The sequence below is a fragment of the Myotis nattereri genome, assembly GCF_964212035.1.
Source record: "Myotis nattereri genome assembly, chromosome: 4".
Classification (NCBI taxonomy): Eukaryota; Metazoa; Chordata; class Mammalia; order Chiroptera; family Vespertilionidae; genus Myotis; species Myotis nattereri.
In genome coordinates, this window is record NC_138079.1 from 65,794,370 (window position 1) to 65,811,288 (window position 16,919).

The following is a 16,919-nucleotide window of genomic DNA, read 5'->3' on the forward strand; positions in this document are numbered from 1 at the left end:
GGACACGGCCTGAGCACAGTAATACTCAGTAAATATATACTTTTCATGAATGACCTTACTCTTCCTCAGCTGGAGATGGTGAGCTCTGTCTGTCCTCCCCAGAACACGAGGTCTCAAGGCCTTTGGGCTACACGCGCAGCTCAGAGCTGACCATGCGCGCCTGACACTGGGAGGAGAGGCGCAGCCACACTGAACCCCTCCTTCTCCGCGGAAAGAACTGCGCGCGCAGAAGAGCCCCTTCCGCCTTGGGGCCCCGCCCCACTGCCAATCACTGCGCACTTCTCCCTCCAGCCACACGGCGGCGTCTCGCGAGCGCGCGGTGGCTGATGGTACAGCCCGCCCCCCTCCCCGCGTCCTGCGGACAGTGGACCCTCCCAGCGGTAGAAAAGCATTGTGGGAAGGCGGCGCGGCCTTTCTGGTCTCCGCGCTCGGGGTGGTGGTACGCTGCGCCTGCGGCTCCTGCATGGCGGGGGCTCGGTGTGTGCGGCCGCGTGGCCTCTGTGGGCCGGGGCGGGGGCCGGCCGGGCCCCTGAGCCCACTGTCGCGCCCGCGGCGGCCCGGTCAGGTCCGGGCCCCGAATACGTGAACGGCAGCGCCTGGGCCTGACTTCAGCCACGTTGCACCCCAGGAGGCCCCGAAGCGGACCTCGGTCTGCGACCCCCCGGGAAATGGGGAGATGGGTTGGAGTGCGTTTGAGTGTATTGGTCATGGAATGGATGCCGGGAGTTTTTGATATAAGCGCGGAGCTTCTGTGAAAGGGAACGGCCTCCCCTAAGCCCACCCATGTCACGCGGGGAATCGGTCAGCGTAGAAGAGCCAGGTAAGGTTTAGGGCCTGACACCGGGTCCTGGTGCAGAACCGGCGGAAGTCGAACGAGTATCGCCGACTGAGCAGGTGAGTTTTCATCTTCCTGTAAGAAAAAAGCCTAGTTGCGTTGAAGTTCTAAGAGTTTGAAACTCTTAAAACACTTTGTATTTCAGTTTTCAGTGTCCTGTCGCATTGTGAGTTGTGAGAGAACGTCTAGAGCTGGGATTAGTTCTTCGTTCTCGTCCCATCTCGAATGAGCAGTTCTCCCCGCGGGGTGATTTAGGGGCAGCAGCCTCGTGCCAGAGACCAGCAGTCTCTGCAGCGACTTGCATGTAGCCTTTGTGTTGCCCGTTCACTTTTGGAAACTAGTGAATGTGGTGTCAAAAAAGGCGTAAACTACACACTTCGCAGCCCTTTCCTGCCCTTGAATTTGATGTCTTTGGTGGAGGAGCTGTGTAAGTAACAGTTCATACTTGTACATCAATTTGCACGTGCGATCTTGAGTCTGCCAGCATTAAGTGTAGAGTTTCTCATAACCATTTTTTTGTTTGTTTGTTTAGGGGAAGGATGGATGCATGAAGGATAGGCTGCTGCTACGTGAAGACTACCTGGGAGCACAAGTGACCTAAGGTAAGGTGATGTAGAAGTTACATTTGTTGTCTATTAAGATGCTTTGTTGTACGTGATATTTGGATTTTCTTAAGTTTTTCAAGATTTGCTTGTTATAATATTCACCTATTAAAATAACTCACCAGTGGAATACTTTACAGGCAATATAAATACTTCTAATAAAAAGATTAAAGTATTTAAAAAATAAAAGCAGTTCTTTGTGATGGGAATCTTATCACCTTTCTATACTGGGGTGTCTTGTGGGTATTAGTTTAAATTGGGTATTAATGGCTTATTAGTATTAGTACTGCACATCAGTAATTAGGTGAAGTTAATGGTAAAGGGGATAGCCTGTTTCCAGCTTATTTTTGAAATCTTAAGATGTTTTTGTGTAGTAGTAGAATTTATATATTTTTATTGATTTCAGAGAGAGAATCATCAGTGATGAGAGAAAATCATTGGCTGCCTCCTGCACACCCCACACTGGGGATTGAGCCTGCAAGCCAGGCATGGCCCCCGATGGGGAATCGAACCATGACGACCTGGTTCATAGGTTGATGCTGAGCCACACCGGCTGGGCAGTAGTAGTATAATTTTAAAAAAACAAAACATGTCAAATGTCAGGTGTGTTTTATGTTGACATTTAAATCTGACTCCAGAAACTCAGTGCAGAACCAGGCATTGAGAATAGTAATTAAGGTCTGATGCGTGTAAATATTTGCTTGTAAAATTTAGCGCCTTTTTTCCTTTTAGGATGCCCTTGGTGAAGAATTTGAAAACTTGATCTTCACAGGAGTTGCCCGGATCATTTAAAATTTTCAAGAGTCTGAGGAAGACCAAAACTATCTCTGGACAGTTCATAAATATACATTTAACACGATGGGTCTGTGAATAAACATTTAAATATGCTTCCTGGAGGTCTGTGTACTCTGTGACTGCCAGAAAATAGCATTCCTTTACAGAAAAGTCAGAGGGTTTCTCTCCCCCAGCAACTTCAGAACTTGCATTAAGCTTAATATTCAGTGCTATATAGGAAAGGCTTATGTTGGGCCTGAGGGAAAATGTGCTTTCTTCCAGTGTCTCATGAACGAAACTAGACTGGTTGGTTTGTAGGGTATGGGTGTGCTTTTATGTTGTCACTGCATTAAATTTTTCTTTTACTAGATTGTAAACTTCAAGTTGGCATATCTTCTGCCTTCACTTTGCAGGAAAATACAAATGTGTTCATAAATTCAGAAAAATTATTGAAAGCACTGTACTAGGAGCTGGGAATATGATGAGCAAAATAGTCCCTCCCTCTAGAAGATTCCAAGCAAATGAATGTCATCAGAAATGTAGAACTTTGTGAGACAAATCCCATGTAAAGTAGAATTGGACCAAGTCAGGGAAACCTGCCTGAGAAGAGTTGGGACTAAGGGTAGGTGACAGTTTTGCAAGGTATTTGCAGAGGCCTTGAGCTAGAAAAAGTATGACCATAAGTTCATATTTGTTCCTTTCCCTCTCTAGTTCCCTGATTTAGACAAGGAGTGCATAATGAGGCATGTTAGATGGCCATCATGAGAGCTCAGGGTGTTACAAATTGAGGTTGCAAGGATACAGGTGGGCCAATTGGAGGCTACTACAGTAGTATAGATAAGAGATGACCACCTGGGGTCAATGTGGCAAAAATAATAAAGGGATAATTCAGCTACAGAGAGCAAAGGTGACGGGATTTGGTAATCAGAGGGGGTGTCCCTATGATTACCAGGTGTGTAGACAAGCACAGTAATGAAGGCCCTAAATCTAGCTGGGAAGCAACATTTTAAACTAGTTGGGTCTCTTGGAAGACACTGGCCTGTTTAAGCTACAGAAGTAGTCATGGGCATAAAAGAACCACCTGGGGAAGAGGTGTAAGGGGTAGGGTAAAAGATGGCTTGCATTAGTGTTTTATTTTCATGTAAGGTACATTGCTGGGGGGAAAGGTCTGAAATAGTCTGGGGAGAGTCAATCAGGCAGACTGGAGGGACCATTTGAGGTTGAGGGTGGTCATGAATAGACCCACAAAAATCTTTTTTTCCTGAAAACAAGACAAGGACACTAGAAATTAAAGTCAATGCTTTCAAATAAAACTTTACATTTGTAAATAACCAGTGGAACTTAATGCCACAAAATACAGCATTACAAAGAACATTTTATGTGAGTAAAAATATCTAGTGTGAAAAGTGATGTGGCCTCATGTATGCATCTGCACAGGCGGAGGTCCACCTAGAGGGGGAGAGCTCTTCGTCCCACTTGTACTATTGCACAGCTGGCCAGCTGCGGTCCCAGGAGTCCAGAAACACCCGGCTTGGGTTGTGGATGCGGCACGAGTTTTTACAAGACGACTATCCTTCCAGTTACTACAAAAAAAAAAGGCTCTTCAGCACAAATACACTGTAGTTAAACCTTTTAAAAGGAGCAACAGACTCGATTTTCTTCTGAAAAAACACTTGGAGGTCCAAGATACTTGAATAATTACAATTCACAGTTTCAAAGTAAAGGCAGCACACACCCTTCCCACCCCCTCTTCATCCCCCATCCCAATCCTTTCACTGGGATCAAGTCTCTATCTTGAGGCGTGAAGCTTGGATAGTTTTTATTGTTTTTGCTATATGTTTTCCAGTCAGATTGCTTGTAGATGTCTGAGATTTTTCTTCAATCAGGCTATCTTTAGACCCATTTCTCCTCTGGAAGAAAAATAGTAAGACTCAGAAGAAAATATAGCCACATTAATTATTTAACTCATACATCAGAAGTTAATGTTTTCTTACATTTAAAACCTCTTCCACTCCCCAACAAGTGTTGATCCTAACAGCGCTTTCCAATTAACTTCCTCCATGCAAATCTCCCTCTCAGAATCTGTTTCTAGGGAACCTAACCTAAAGCACAGGTTTCCTCTGTTCTTGTTCAAGACATTGGCAAAAATGAATTTGAACAAATGAAGGGCAATGCATGATGAATACAGCTTGAGTCAGGGTTCTTAGACTGTCCGTGAACTCCAAGGAAATATACAAAACGGTGTATGTGCTTACATGCATTTTTATGTTACACTGGCTTTTCAAAGAGATTCACAATCCAAAAGACTGAAAAACACAGCACTGCAAACAACAGGCTGTCACTGATCCATTGCAAACATCAACTTTGTTTTTAGAGTGGTTGTTTAACCAGATATAAATCCACACAATGATCTTACACAGCCTGCATTTGTTTTCTATCTTATTAAAAAAAAGACCATGAAAGGTGGTATCAAACACGTTGCTGAAATGTTTGCTACAGAGCTCCCTTGATATATCTATGTAATTCAGCTGAGTGTTTAATTTTGTTAATGCAGTTAAATTCTGTACTATGTCTTTGAATTCCCCTTTAACCACATTTTTAAAACATTTCCAGAACAAAAGTAATTCTCTTTAATGGAGAAGACAGAAATAAAACAGGACTGAATAATTCTCTTGTCTGCCATTAGTTAATAATAGAACATCTGTCACCTGCAAGTCTGCTACTTTCTCCTTGTTTCTCTGGCTCAAAAAATATCTAAAAGTTATATGGTGAAGCCACTGTGTGTTGTTTTTTTTATTCTGGCTCCAAACAATCTCAACAATCCTTGGCTTTGCCCCAGGCCTCAGATCATTTTAGACCTTGCACTATCTCTAGCTCTCGCTCCTAACATAACTCTTCCCAGGTTGGGCCTTGTCTTCATCATCCACTCCCTCCTTCCTCCTCCTTCCATGGTTTTACATGTTCTTTTAAAACATAGAATCTCAGAGTGAAGCTAAAGATTCATTTTCCCACCTTCCAAAAGAAATTTCAGGAAAAGTGCTTCTCAAGATTGCCACCAGTAAAATATCTTAAAACTTTATTGTTACCAACCTGATGAACTGTGGAGCCACCAGAACCCTGCGCATCTGAAGAGCGGGTCACGGGAAGTGGAGGTACAAGATCCGTTTTTGAACTGCAGAGAGGGAGTTTTAGAATTAAATTCTGACAATCACAATTCGAGTTGAAAAAAGGCTGCAGCATAGAACACATGTTTTCTATATCTTTGTATTATCTTTGTATTCCACCAGAATGCTTCCCGTAGAGAGGTGTTGAATAAATGTTTCCAAATTAAGTTGGACAGGTTAAGTAATTTGCCCAAAATCAAAGCAAATAAATAGAAGGACCAAGAATAAAACATAATGATGTCTTGTTCCCATGTGCTGTTCTGACATGTTGTATAAATGGCTTTTTGATTGGTTTCTAAAGAAACATTTATTAACCATTTGTACTTTTTAAATAAACCTATGGTACTATTGACAGCCATTATCTACATTTTACAAACAAAACAAAAAGCAAAACCTGGCCTCTAGCTCTCTCCACTGGGCTAGCCTATCTCCCAATTTATTAATATTTATCTAATTTTTGAGTCTTAATTCAGAGTTTATTGGTTAACACTCCTACCCAGCAATACAAAATACATGAATTTCTATGATTACAGTACTTTTACAAATGGATGTATAATGATTTTATTAATGTAGTCATTTAAAATATAGCACCTATTGTGTTAAGCAAGATAATGGTCACTTTTTTCACAAGAAAAAAATAACACAAAGAAATAAACTACGCTATTTGCTGTAGTAAAAGAAAAGACAAAATGTCATCAGATTAAAAACAAAACACTTCTTATGCCAACTTCTCTCAAATATGGCTGCATCATTCACAACAGAATAGCTTATGCATTTTTTTCTTTCTAAGTGGCATGAATCAGCCTCAGTATGGTCTGGATCTGCACTGTCCAAGAGGGGTAGGCACTAGCCAGCCACACGTAGCTACGTACATTAATGAAAATTAATAATAATTCAACGCTTAGCTTCTCAGCCACACGAGCCACACTTCAAATAGTGGACAGCCACAGATATAAAACATTTCTAGCATCAAAAGAAGCTCTATTGGGCTGTGCGGATGTCCTCGGGCTTGCCTGCTTACTTCACTTCCGATAGAACGGATCGCTCTCCATCTGAGCACTGGGACCGGCGGTACTGGCGGTAACTTCGCGGCGAATGAGAATGTCTGATTCGGATCGGGTCACCTTGAGTCCTGAACAAGCAATCCAAAACACGTGGAAACAAACACACAAGTCAGAATAGGATAATACCTTAATAATGACTGTGAGAGCTTAAAAAAAAACCAAAAAACCTTCTGGGTCTGAAAATCCTAAGTGGCTTAAATGTCACAAGTTAACAATAGAAAACTGCTCCCTCAACTATACATGAAAATGAAACTATAGTATTTGTATGTATGTGTGTATGTGTATATTATTTTTAACCACTAAATTCTAATGAAATTATTCCCTACAGTTGAATTCTCTCCAGTAGCGTGGAAGAAAAAAATTTGCAATGCAGACAAAATGGCATTCCTACCAGAAAAAGTTGGCCATTGTATAGCTACTTAACTAGTCTGTCGTTAAAAATTCAAACTTTGGCCCAAAGATGATGGGGTTGAGGGATGGAGGTGGGAGGGTGTGTACCAACCTGCAATTTGACTGGAGTGGGAAGGATGCATGAGTTACAGAAGGGAAATAAAGCAGTGAAGTAGGCTACTTTCTCTGAACCATAATGGCAGGGCAGAGAACTGAGTAAATAGGTCACCTGCTGGGCATCCTACACCGCGTGCCGATTAGGGAACCCCTGTGCCTTCACGAGGCACAGCCAACCTGTAGTTGTGCGACAGGGGTTGGACTGGCCTTAAATGAGAGGGCTTTGTGGTCCACATCGCTCTCCTGGTGTTAAATGATGAATAAAAAGAAACTTTGTGACCAATCAATGAATACCTCAATAAATGAATTTATAATTTAAAACAAACATCAGCCATCAAAAGTCCCTTTGTACCTACCACACACACATAGTCAGTTAACAGGGGGTAATAGTGATTGTACAGAAGGGGAATGATTAGCTTTATCACACCTTTTCTTCCTCTTTCCCTATGGTTCTTCTTAATTTTAGTTAAAATGTAAAGACAAATTTAAGCATTGCACGGAGAGTAAGAATGGATTACTCACTTCGAAGTATGAATGAAACTTGTGTGAAAAGACTTTCAAAGACATACTCACTCTACTTTAGTGTATGGAATCTCTTTTAATTGTTCTTCTGATAACCCAGACGGATCCACAAGTTCCTTCCTAGACGGCAGAGGGCAAGAAAATTAAAGTTCTGACGCTGGTATAAATACTAAAACCTTTCACAACGGTCCCAAAACACAGTATTAGCAAACCTAATCCTATCTAATAAAAGGGTAACATGCAAACTAACCATCACTCTGTCACAAAGATGGCGGTGCCCATAGCCACAAGATGGTGGCACCCAGTCCCCTCAGCCCCACCGGAGTCCCCCATTCCTGGGGGGGGCGGCCACTGAGAGCAGGCAGCGTGAGTGGCCAGGCCCTGCAGAGAGCAGAGAATCATGGGGAGTGGGCCTAAGCCGTCAGGGCTCCCGGATTGGAGAGGGCTCCCCTGAGGGCTCCCAGATTGGAGAGGGTGCAGGTTGGGGCTGAGGGACGCCCCCCAATGCACAAATTTTGTGCACCAGGCCTCTAGTGGAAATATAAGGCAGGAACAAAGATTTAAAAACTACAATGTACTCAAGGAAAATTGGGAGGCAAACCTTTTCTATAGCTCTTCTACTATCTTCTAATTTATCTATATCCAATGTACCTGGCTCTCCAGCCACTCTTAATTTCCCTACAAAATTCTGCCTCCCTCCCCTGTAGTAGAAGTCTTTTTTCTTCCGAATCTGTTTTCCTTGGTATTTATTTGGTCTGTCTGAGACCCAGTTACAGGCCAGGCTAAGGGGCCTCAGGAGAAGAGATGTCAGGGCTGCAGTGCAGTCAGGCACCACCACTGTGAATTCCATGTTCCACATAATGACAGTCATGAAGACTGTCTGACAGGCTTCAGCCCTAGGCTGTCTCTTAGTGTCGGCAGTCTTCCTTGTTGCCTTAAAACTACATGGGCTTTAATACAAGGAGGGGGGAAAAACCGGTACTCACTGAATATGCTTCCATAACTCTTCTTTTGCTTGGATATCAGGGCTTCTCCTATAAATTGAGAAAACACCGCTCATCTCTGCAAACGTGCTTCATCTAACAATCCCACAGCTAACTTTAGCAGAGCTACAACATTCATAGTTTTCAGACTGGGAAGTTTTATTTGCCAGCTGGGACCAAAAGGAAAGACTGGGCAGGGAGAGCTAATGAAAGACACCAGAATAATGTATCTGCCAGCACCACTGAAGAAAAATCACACTGAAACCAGCCATAACCAGGGCTTCATTTGATGACAGAGCTTGGAACTGCAAGGGCGAATGCACACAGCCTCTGGTGGTGATGTTACAATGAAGAAGAATTTGAGGCTTCTGTTTCTGTTCCTGTTCCCTCTAGCTATTTCCTTCTTTCTTTCTTCCTTTTTTAATCCTCACCGAGGATTGATTCCAGAGAAAGAGGGAGAGAGGGAGGGAGGGAGGGAGGGAGGCTGGGAGGCCGGCAGGGACGGAGGGAAACCTCAATATGAGAGAAAAAACATACATTGGGCCCTAACCAGTTTGGCTCAGTGGATAGAGCGTTGGCCTGTGGACTGAAGGGTCCCAGGTTCAGATCCAGTCAAGGGCATGTACCTTGGTTGCGGGCACATCCCCAATAGGAGGTGTGCAGGAGGCAGCTGATCGATGTTTCTCTCGCATCGATGTTTCTAACTCTCTTTCTCCCTTCCTCTCTGTAAAAAAAAAAATCAATAAAATATATTTAAAAAACAAAACAAAAAAACATCCATTGGTCGCCTCCCACATGTGCCCCGACTGGGAAGTGAATCAGCCACCCAGGTACATGCCCTGACAGGGAATCCAACCTAAGATCGTTTGGTGCACAGAATGACACTCCAACCAACTGAACCACACTGGCCAGGGCCCCTCTAGCTATTTCTAAGTAAATGCAAAAGGAGAACTCCTGATTGTCAATATGAAAGAATCCCAAGATGATCTGTGATAACCCACTAAAAACAGCAACCACAAGAGGAAAGGAAACGGTGGGACTGCCCAGACTGGCAGACTGTGTGCCGCTGACTCATCTTTCAGGTTCTGTCAGCTGTCTCCCTCCACGTGCCTTTCCCCATCCCTATGGATAGACCCACAAATCTTCTGCAAGAATGACTTGAGCAGAAAGTAGTTACACCACTACCTTTAACTTCCCAGAATGCGAAATTCAAAGTCAGCATTCAGTGTTCACACTCCCATAACAGCAAGGAATACTACAAATCTATTATCCCTGCAACTGTTGCCACAGAATGTCTCTTTCCTAGTGAGAAAATGATAAGCTTTCATCAGTCCTTTCAAGAGAACTGAGATCTAATAATAGGCCCAAAGAAAAAACCCCAAACCCTAATAATGAAAAGGCCTGGAGTTAAGCAAAGCCACTGATACACACTGCCCTGTGGAATTTTATATTCATAATTTGTATCAGCATTTTAGAGCTCCATATCACTTTCAACATATAATATTATCATAGCTTTCATTTTTCTCAGTTAATAAGGGCACCACAAGGCATTCTGGTAGGGCTTTCTGGGCCCCCAGAATACAATAAGCTATTTTCTAGCAATTGAATTGACTAAGCAGTTTTTACCTTTGTAGAAAAAATAATAATTATCTGTCTGTAAAGACCTTTCAGTCAACTCAAAAGGAGTCAAAACATGGAAGATTAGGGGGGAGGGGCTGAAGCCCTGGTCTCAGACATTACAACATGATATTGTTGATAGATTTTGTTATAAGAATAAAATTATATGCTTAAAAACATCTAAAGAAATGCTTCCTTGGCAGGATTTCCTGTATGGAACCCACCTTTCCTACATGTGGCTGGCCCGATTCACTAGACAATGTGTTCACTAGACAAAGGATGCTGCAGGGAGGGGTAAATGTTAAAAAGCACTAACAGTGGGTATTTCTGAGTGTAGGAATTACAGGAATTTTATTTTCTTATTTATATTCATCTTCTCTGATTTTGTTTTTTAGTCAAGAGAATTTCTTATCAGAAAAGAAAAAAATGTAAGGTATTTTCATGTGGTTTTTTTTTAAAAAAAAACTACTATTATGCAATTCCACGGGAAATGCCTTTCATTCCCATCTCTGAAGAATGAGCAGAGCCCCAGTTGGTTTGGCTCAGTGGATAGAGCGTCAGCCTGCAGACTGAAGGGTCCCAGGTTCGATTCTGGTCAAGGGCACATGCCTGGGTTGCAGGCTTGATCCCCAGTGGGGGACATGCAGGAGGCAGCCAATCAATGATTTTCTCTCTCATCACTGATGTTTCTATCTCTCTTTCCCTCTCCCTTCCTCTCTGAAATCAATAAAGATATATTACAGATAAATAAAGAAATAAATAATAATAAAAAAGGTCAGAAGTCAGAGCCATTTAAAAAAAAAAAAGAATGAACAAAAATGTTACTAGTATCTTAACCTGAAGGAAAAGTCAGTCTTTCTATCCATAAACAATTGGTCATAAATGATTCAGGAATTTAGTCTATATGTTTAAGTTCTATAACACAATAATAGTCATATATTTAACTAAACTGAGTTCTGAAATGCCCAGCAGTTTCAAGGCAGGGAAAAGTTCCTAAGGTAAAAGAAAACAAAACAAAAACCCCTCTAATTTCCTCCAATTTCTAGACCACCTGTGATTTAACAAATGTAAACATATGCTAATGAGGAATGCATAATTTTTATGCTTACATCTGCACACATTAATCAACAATTTAGGATGAATTCATGATTAGCAGCTCAACAGCTTTTTGTGCATTTATAAAGTTGGGAAATGTTAAGTCATTTTTCTTAATTAAAAGGCCCTTGATTATGCAGATGTTTTACTTGAACTCTGAAAATACAGTAAGTTCCTGAGGAAACAGAACCCTGAGGATATAGCATATATAAAAATGCACATGCAGTCCCACATTAGTTAAATTTTCTTCTAAAGCATCCTTCATCCACACTTCAGAGCAATAGCCTAACTTAAATTAATACTCATTTTTCAGAAAAATTAGTTGGATGAGACATCATTCAGAAACATTTTCCTTCTTCTAAACCCTAAAATAATAACAATGCTTCATAATTCTACAAAAGACTTAAACCATTGCCTATATAGCCTTCTTCTACATTCCCCAGATACTGAATTATATTATCTTGAAAATATTATAACGTACAATAATCTATATTTTGTGTACTATAGTGCACTAAAAATAATAAATATGATAGCATTTGACTTTTTATTTTTGTGATCTTACTACTGACCACTGCTCCAAAAGGAAGCTTAGAGTAGCAAACATGTTACTAAGAAAACTAAGTTCACAAATCATCTTTATTTAAAGAATTTAAAACACTTAATAAATATCTCAGTAATTCCTTATCATATCTCTGAATGGCCAGCGTAGATATGAGCAGGAGATGTCTTTATCCCCCCTCCTTTCCTCTCCCCTGCTCAGAACTAAAAACGATTGGGAAAGCCTCGCAACCAAACACCCCAGCTACGGAAGAGTGCTCAGGAGCCTCCACACTAAATCTTCATCTAAGGCACCAGGCTTCTGTTTTGTGTTTAACTGGGACCATCACTTCACCCTGACAACCTCATCTTCCACATTATCCATATTTTTCAAAGAAAAACAGTGAGGCATTATTGCCACCAGAGGGAGCCTGAGCCTTCTTGCACGCACTAGTTGAACCTAGGAGAACTACTGTTTTGGCTTGAATGCCTCTTCCAAATATCCCAATAAGAGAGGTTCACCCATGTTGAAAAGGAGTTTCATCCAAGTTTTCTAATGATAAGTAAACATGAATGCCACATCAATGCAGCTGAAAAATGTACTAGATGGAACTATGCTTCTCAATGTTTTACTACATAAGATCCAACCATATTTCAGTGTAAATAGTTTTAGGAGAGAAAGGTTTTGTATTTTATACAGCTGTATGTCTCTGGTATTTAATAACGAATACAACCTTCTTGCTTTGCATTGGGGATTAAAAGAAACAGAATGAGTAAGTCACGTATGAGTGATATATCATAACATTCTAAACTCTCAGTGAATTCCTCCATACAGGCAATTTATAGACACCGCAGTAGGAATATAAGGAGAAAATAGTCCTCTTCTTACCCATGGGGATATATCTCATGATCCCCAATGGATACCTAAAACTGGATAGTACGGAGCCCTATACATAATGTTTTTCCTGCACATACATATATATGATAGTTTAATTTATAAATCAGGCACACTAAGATATTAACAATAACTAATAAAAACAGAACAATTATAAAAATATAATAAAAGTTATGTGAATGTGGCCTCTCCTTCTCTCTCTCTCAAAAACTGTATTCTCCTCACCTTTTCACTTAAAGGAAGCACTTTAGGACTCTCTCTTTGGCATATACAAATTGCCAGCATCACCACTCTTGTACTTTGGGGCCATTATTAAGTAAAATAAGAATTACCTTGAAAGCAAGCACTGTGACACCATGACAGTCAAACTGATACCAAGACTCTAAGTGACTAACAGGAGGGGGGCGCACAGCGTGGAGATTCACGTCCCTGGCAGGACAGAGTGGGACTGGTGGAGATTTCATCATGCTGCTCAGAACAGCATACAATTTAAAAGCTTTGAATTGTTTATTTCTGGAATTATTTTTGGACCACAGTTGACCATGGGTAGCAAACTACAGAAAGCAAAACCATAGGTAGGGGGCCTACTGTATGGGAGTAACTGAGAGAGTAGTTTACTGTATATCTAAATGCCAAATATAAATATATCTGAAAAACAATTTTAATTACTTTCTTCAAACATTGCTCTACCCATATTTACACTTTTTAAAAATATATATTTTTTATTGATTTCAGAGAGGAAAGGAGAGGGAGAGAAAGATAGAAACAGCAAATGATGAGAAAGAATCACTGATCAGCTGCCTCCTGCACGCCCCACACCGGGAATCGAGCCCACAACTCAGGCATGTGTCCTGACCCAAAATTGAACTGTGGCCTCCTGGTTCACAGGTCAATGCTCAACCACTGAGCCGCACCGGCTGGGCTGTTTCCACTTTTTAAAAAAGCTGTAGTGGTTCCTAAATTCTCATGGAACAAAATTTTAACTTTGATGTGACTTGGCCCCACCCTACTCTCCTCACTTCCCTCCTCCGCTCAAGGGGAAAAAATCAAATACCTTCTATGTTTCTAGAAATTAAACAAGACCTGGAGAACTTACTAATTACAGTAACTGCACTATGAGTATAGATGATGCCATCGGTACTTGACATATGTGATCTCACTAAATGTTCAGCAAAATCCCTCTCTATACCTGTGTTATATAGAGGACACTGGAAGTTTGCGGAGGTTAGGTAATAAGCTAACATTGGGAAGCAGAGGTCTGACAACAGCCAGCAGACATTTTCTTAATTGTCAACAAACCTCAGGTTTTTAATATCATAGCTCAAATAAAAGACACAGCCCAGTTTGCCCTAAAAGAAACACATCATCTTGTAGAGTTATAAAACTTTTTATCTAGTTGCCTACTTGAAATTTCTATTTAATTCTTGGTTTCTTAAACCTAATGAAACAAAAATCTCGACACTCTCTCCCCACACAGTGAGAATGGCCCATCTCACTCCATTCCCAGTAAAACAGCATGGCTACCCACTTCATTCATCAGCCCCAAAGCTAAAGTGCATCCATGATGCCTCTCATACTATGACTCTATCAGTTCTACTTCCAAAATGCATGTTCATCCACTTCATTTCCACCTACTGAGCTAACATCACCTCTCATATGTAGACCACTTCAAACTTTTCTAATTACTCTTCCTGCTTCCTTTCTTTTCCAACCTGCGTTTTACCAAGCAGCCAGAGCAGCATGAATGAATCATTCTTCAAATAGATTATTTTCCCAGCACTTAAATATATACTTATTTTTAAATGCACTTTGGCCATATCAGCTATGTAATCAATCAAGTTCAGTTACAAAGACATCCCAACATTTGCTAAGTCCTTTTATTATTTGCTTTAAAACTAAATTCCAGAATGGTACACATCCAACTCTTAAAGGAGTTCTTCTCATAATTCACATTGTCTGAGAAAATCCCCCCTCTGATCTGATATTTTTATTATGTAGATAAGATTAAAAGGAAAGTTTAAATAAGATTTTAAATTTAAGGTACTATTAGATTCTTTTCTGATTTCAGTTGCTCTGACAGAAGTAATACCCAATTTAAAGATAAGAAAGATTTTTCCTGAACTTCAGGTCAAAGGAGTAACTGTTATCAAATGAGCCCTCCCATCCTCAAAAACTATAAAATAAAACAAAATGTACAAAGCAATTGTTTTTCAGACATTGGGCAACAGACAGCATAAGCCTGTTTCTACACTGAGTGGCCAGATTATTATGAACACTCCATCAGTACTTCATTGACACTTCCAAAAATACTGAATATTGAAAACTTCCTAAGAAAATACTCTCAAGGTTTTATTATTATTATTATTTGCATAACTAATTCACTTCATTGTACTGATGGGGTGATCATAATAATCTGGCCGGTCATAATAATCTGGCCACTCGGTGTATATACTAACAGATAATTGGTAAATAAAAAATTTAAATGTACAATTCAATACTATTAAAACTATTGGATATTTAGAATTAAATTTAACAAAATAAGTGCAATAGCTGTATTGAAAACTATGAAACATTGCTAAGAGAAGTTAAAGACAAATAAATGGATGGTAAAACATTAATTGTCTCAAAACTAATCTATAGATTCAACATAATCCTAATCTACAATCTATTGTCTTTTTCTGGATGAAAACTAATAAATTGATTCAAAATTTACATAGAACTGCAGGATCTAAAATAGCTAAAAGAACCTTGAAAACATGGACAAAGTTGGAGAATTTACACTACCTGATTCTAGTCTTATTGTAAAGCTACAGTAACCAAGACATGTGGTGGCTTAGGGATAGACAAATAGATCAATGAAACAAAATTGGCCCATATATAAGCAATCAAGTTGATTTTCAACTAATGCCCTAAGGCATTTCAGTGAATGAGACTGAAATAACCAGATAAACACATTGGAAAAACTTCTAAATATCTACCTCTACCTCATACATACAGAAAATTTAATTCTAGATGAATCATATACCTAGATATAAGAACAAAATATATAAAGCTGCTAGAAAAAGATATGAAAATATACCTGTAACTGCAGTATAGGCAAATATTCCTTAAGATGCAACATGCCTTAACTAGAAATTTAAAAAATGATAGTGTTCTTCATCAAAATTTAAAATTTATGCTTATCATAAAAAAGGGATAAAATAAGGTGATGGGATTAAGTACATATTGTTAGTTGCAAAATAGGCATGGGGATGTAAGGTAAAGCATAGGAATACATTTAACAATATTGCAATGACTATGGTACCAGGTGGGCACTTGAATTATCTGAGCAAACTTGGTAACTTATATGAATATCTATCTGCTGTGCTGGACACCTGAAACTAATGCAAAATTGTGTTGAATGGGAAAATAAGTAAATAAATGAATAATCAGCTGAAACCTGAAAAAAAAATGAGTACAATAAACAACAGCAAAAAACCCCAAGTTTAAGAACATGAAAAAGCAAACCACAGCCAGGAGAAAGTACTCAGACTAATACATATATCCACGATATATAAAAAACCCTAAAAATAAATAATTAAAAAATCATATGCCATAATTAAAAATGGGCAAAAATTTATGGCCCTAGCCAGTTTTCTCAGTGGTTAGAGCGTCAGCGTGTGGACTGAAGGGTCCAAGTTCTATTCCGGTCAAGAGCACGTGCCTAGGTTGCAGGCTTTATCCCCAGTAGGGGGCATGCAGGAGGCAGCCAATCAATTATTCTCTTTCATTGATGTTTCTATCTCTCTCTCACTCTCCTTTCCTCTCTGAAATCAATAAAAATATATTTTTTTAAATTATGAATAACCAACAAGCACAGGAAAATGTGGTTGACATCATTAGGCAACAGAAAAATGCTAATTAAAACTGCAATGTGATACCACTTCGAACCTACTAGACAAGCTACAATTAAGAGAGCAAAACCAACTATTGGCAAATAGGTCAGAACTAGAACTCTCATACATTGCTAATGGGGGTATAAAATGATACAAACTTTCTGGAAATCATTTTGGTAGTTTCTTATAAAATTAAATATGCAAATATACTCTAACCCAGAAATTCCACTCCCAGGTATTTACCCCAAGGTAAAATAAAACACACTCTACAGATACACTTGTAAGGAATGTCTATAGCAGCTTTTAACACATTGTCCATAACAGCTTTTAACACAATAGCAAAAACTGGAAACAATCCAAATGTCTATCAAGAAGAGAATGGCTAGCCAAAACCGGTTTGGCTCAGTGGATAGAGCGTTGGCCTGTGGACTGAAAGGTCCCAGGTTCAA

The 16,919-nt window shown here is 40.0% G+C and overlaps 1 protein-coding gene and 1 long non-coding RNA gene across 3 annotated transcripts in view; one reads left to right on the plus strand and one right to left on the minus strand.

The window, feature by feature from the left end:
* The first annotated feature begins 393 nt into the window (after positions 1-393).
* Positions 394-2,325, plus strand: LOC308518259. Its single transcript, XR_013995934.1, has 4 exons — positions 394-894; positions 981-1,262; positions 1,368-1,437; positions 2,170-2,325. It is a non-coding gene; the product is annotated as an uncharacterized lncRNA (long non-coding RNA).
* A 1,174-nt stretch (positions 2,326-3,499) lies between these two features.
* EPB41L4A (erythrocyte membrane protein band 4.1 like 4A) overlaps positions 3,500-16,919 on the minus strand; it is a 209,073-nt gene continuing 195,653 nt past the window's right edge. For both annotated transcript variants that reach the window (XM_081090194.1, XM_081090195.1), the window contains 5 exons: positions 8,455-8,502; positions 7,520-7,588; positions 6,397-6,507; positions 5,302-5,383; positions 3,500-4,121 (listed from right to left, as the gene is read on the minus strand). In XM_081090194.1, the coding sequence (XP_080946320.1) occupies positions 3,993-4,121; positions 5,302-5,383; positions 6,397-6,507; positions 7,520-7,588; positions 8,455-8,502 (439 nt within the window). In that variant the 3' untranslated portion in view covers positions 3,500-3,992. The remainder of the gene's footprint in view (positions 4,122-5,301; positions 5,384-6,396; positions 6,508-7,519; positions 7,589-8,454; positions 8,503-16,919) is intronic.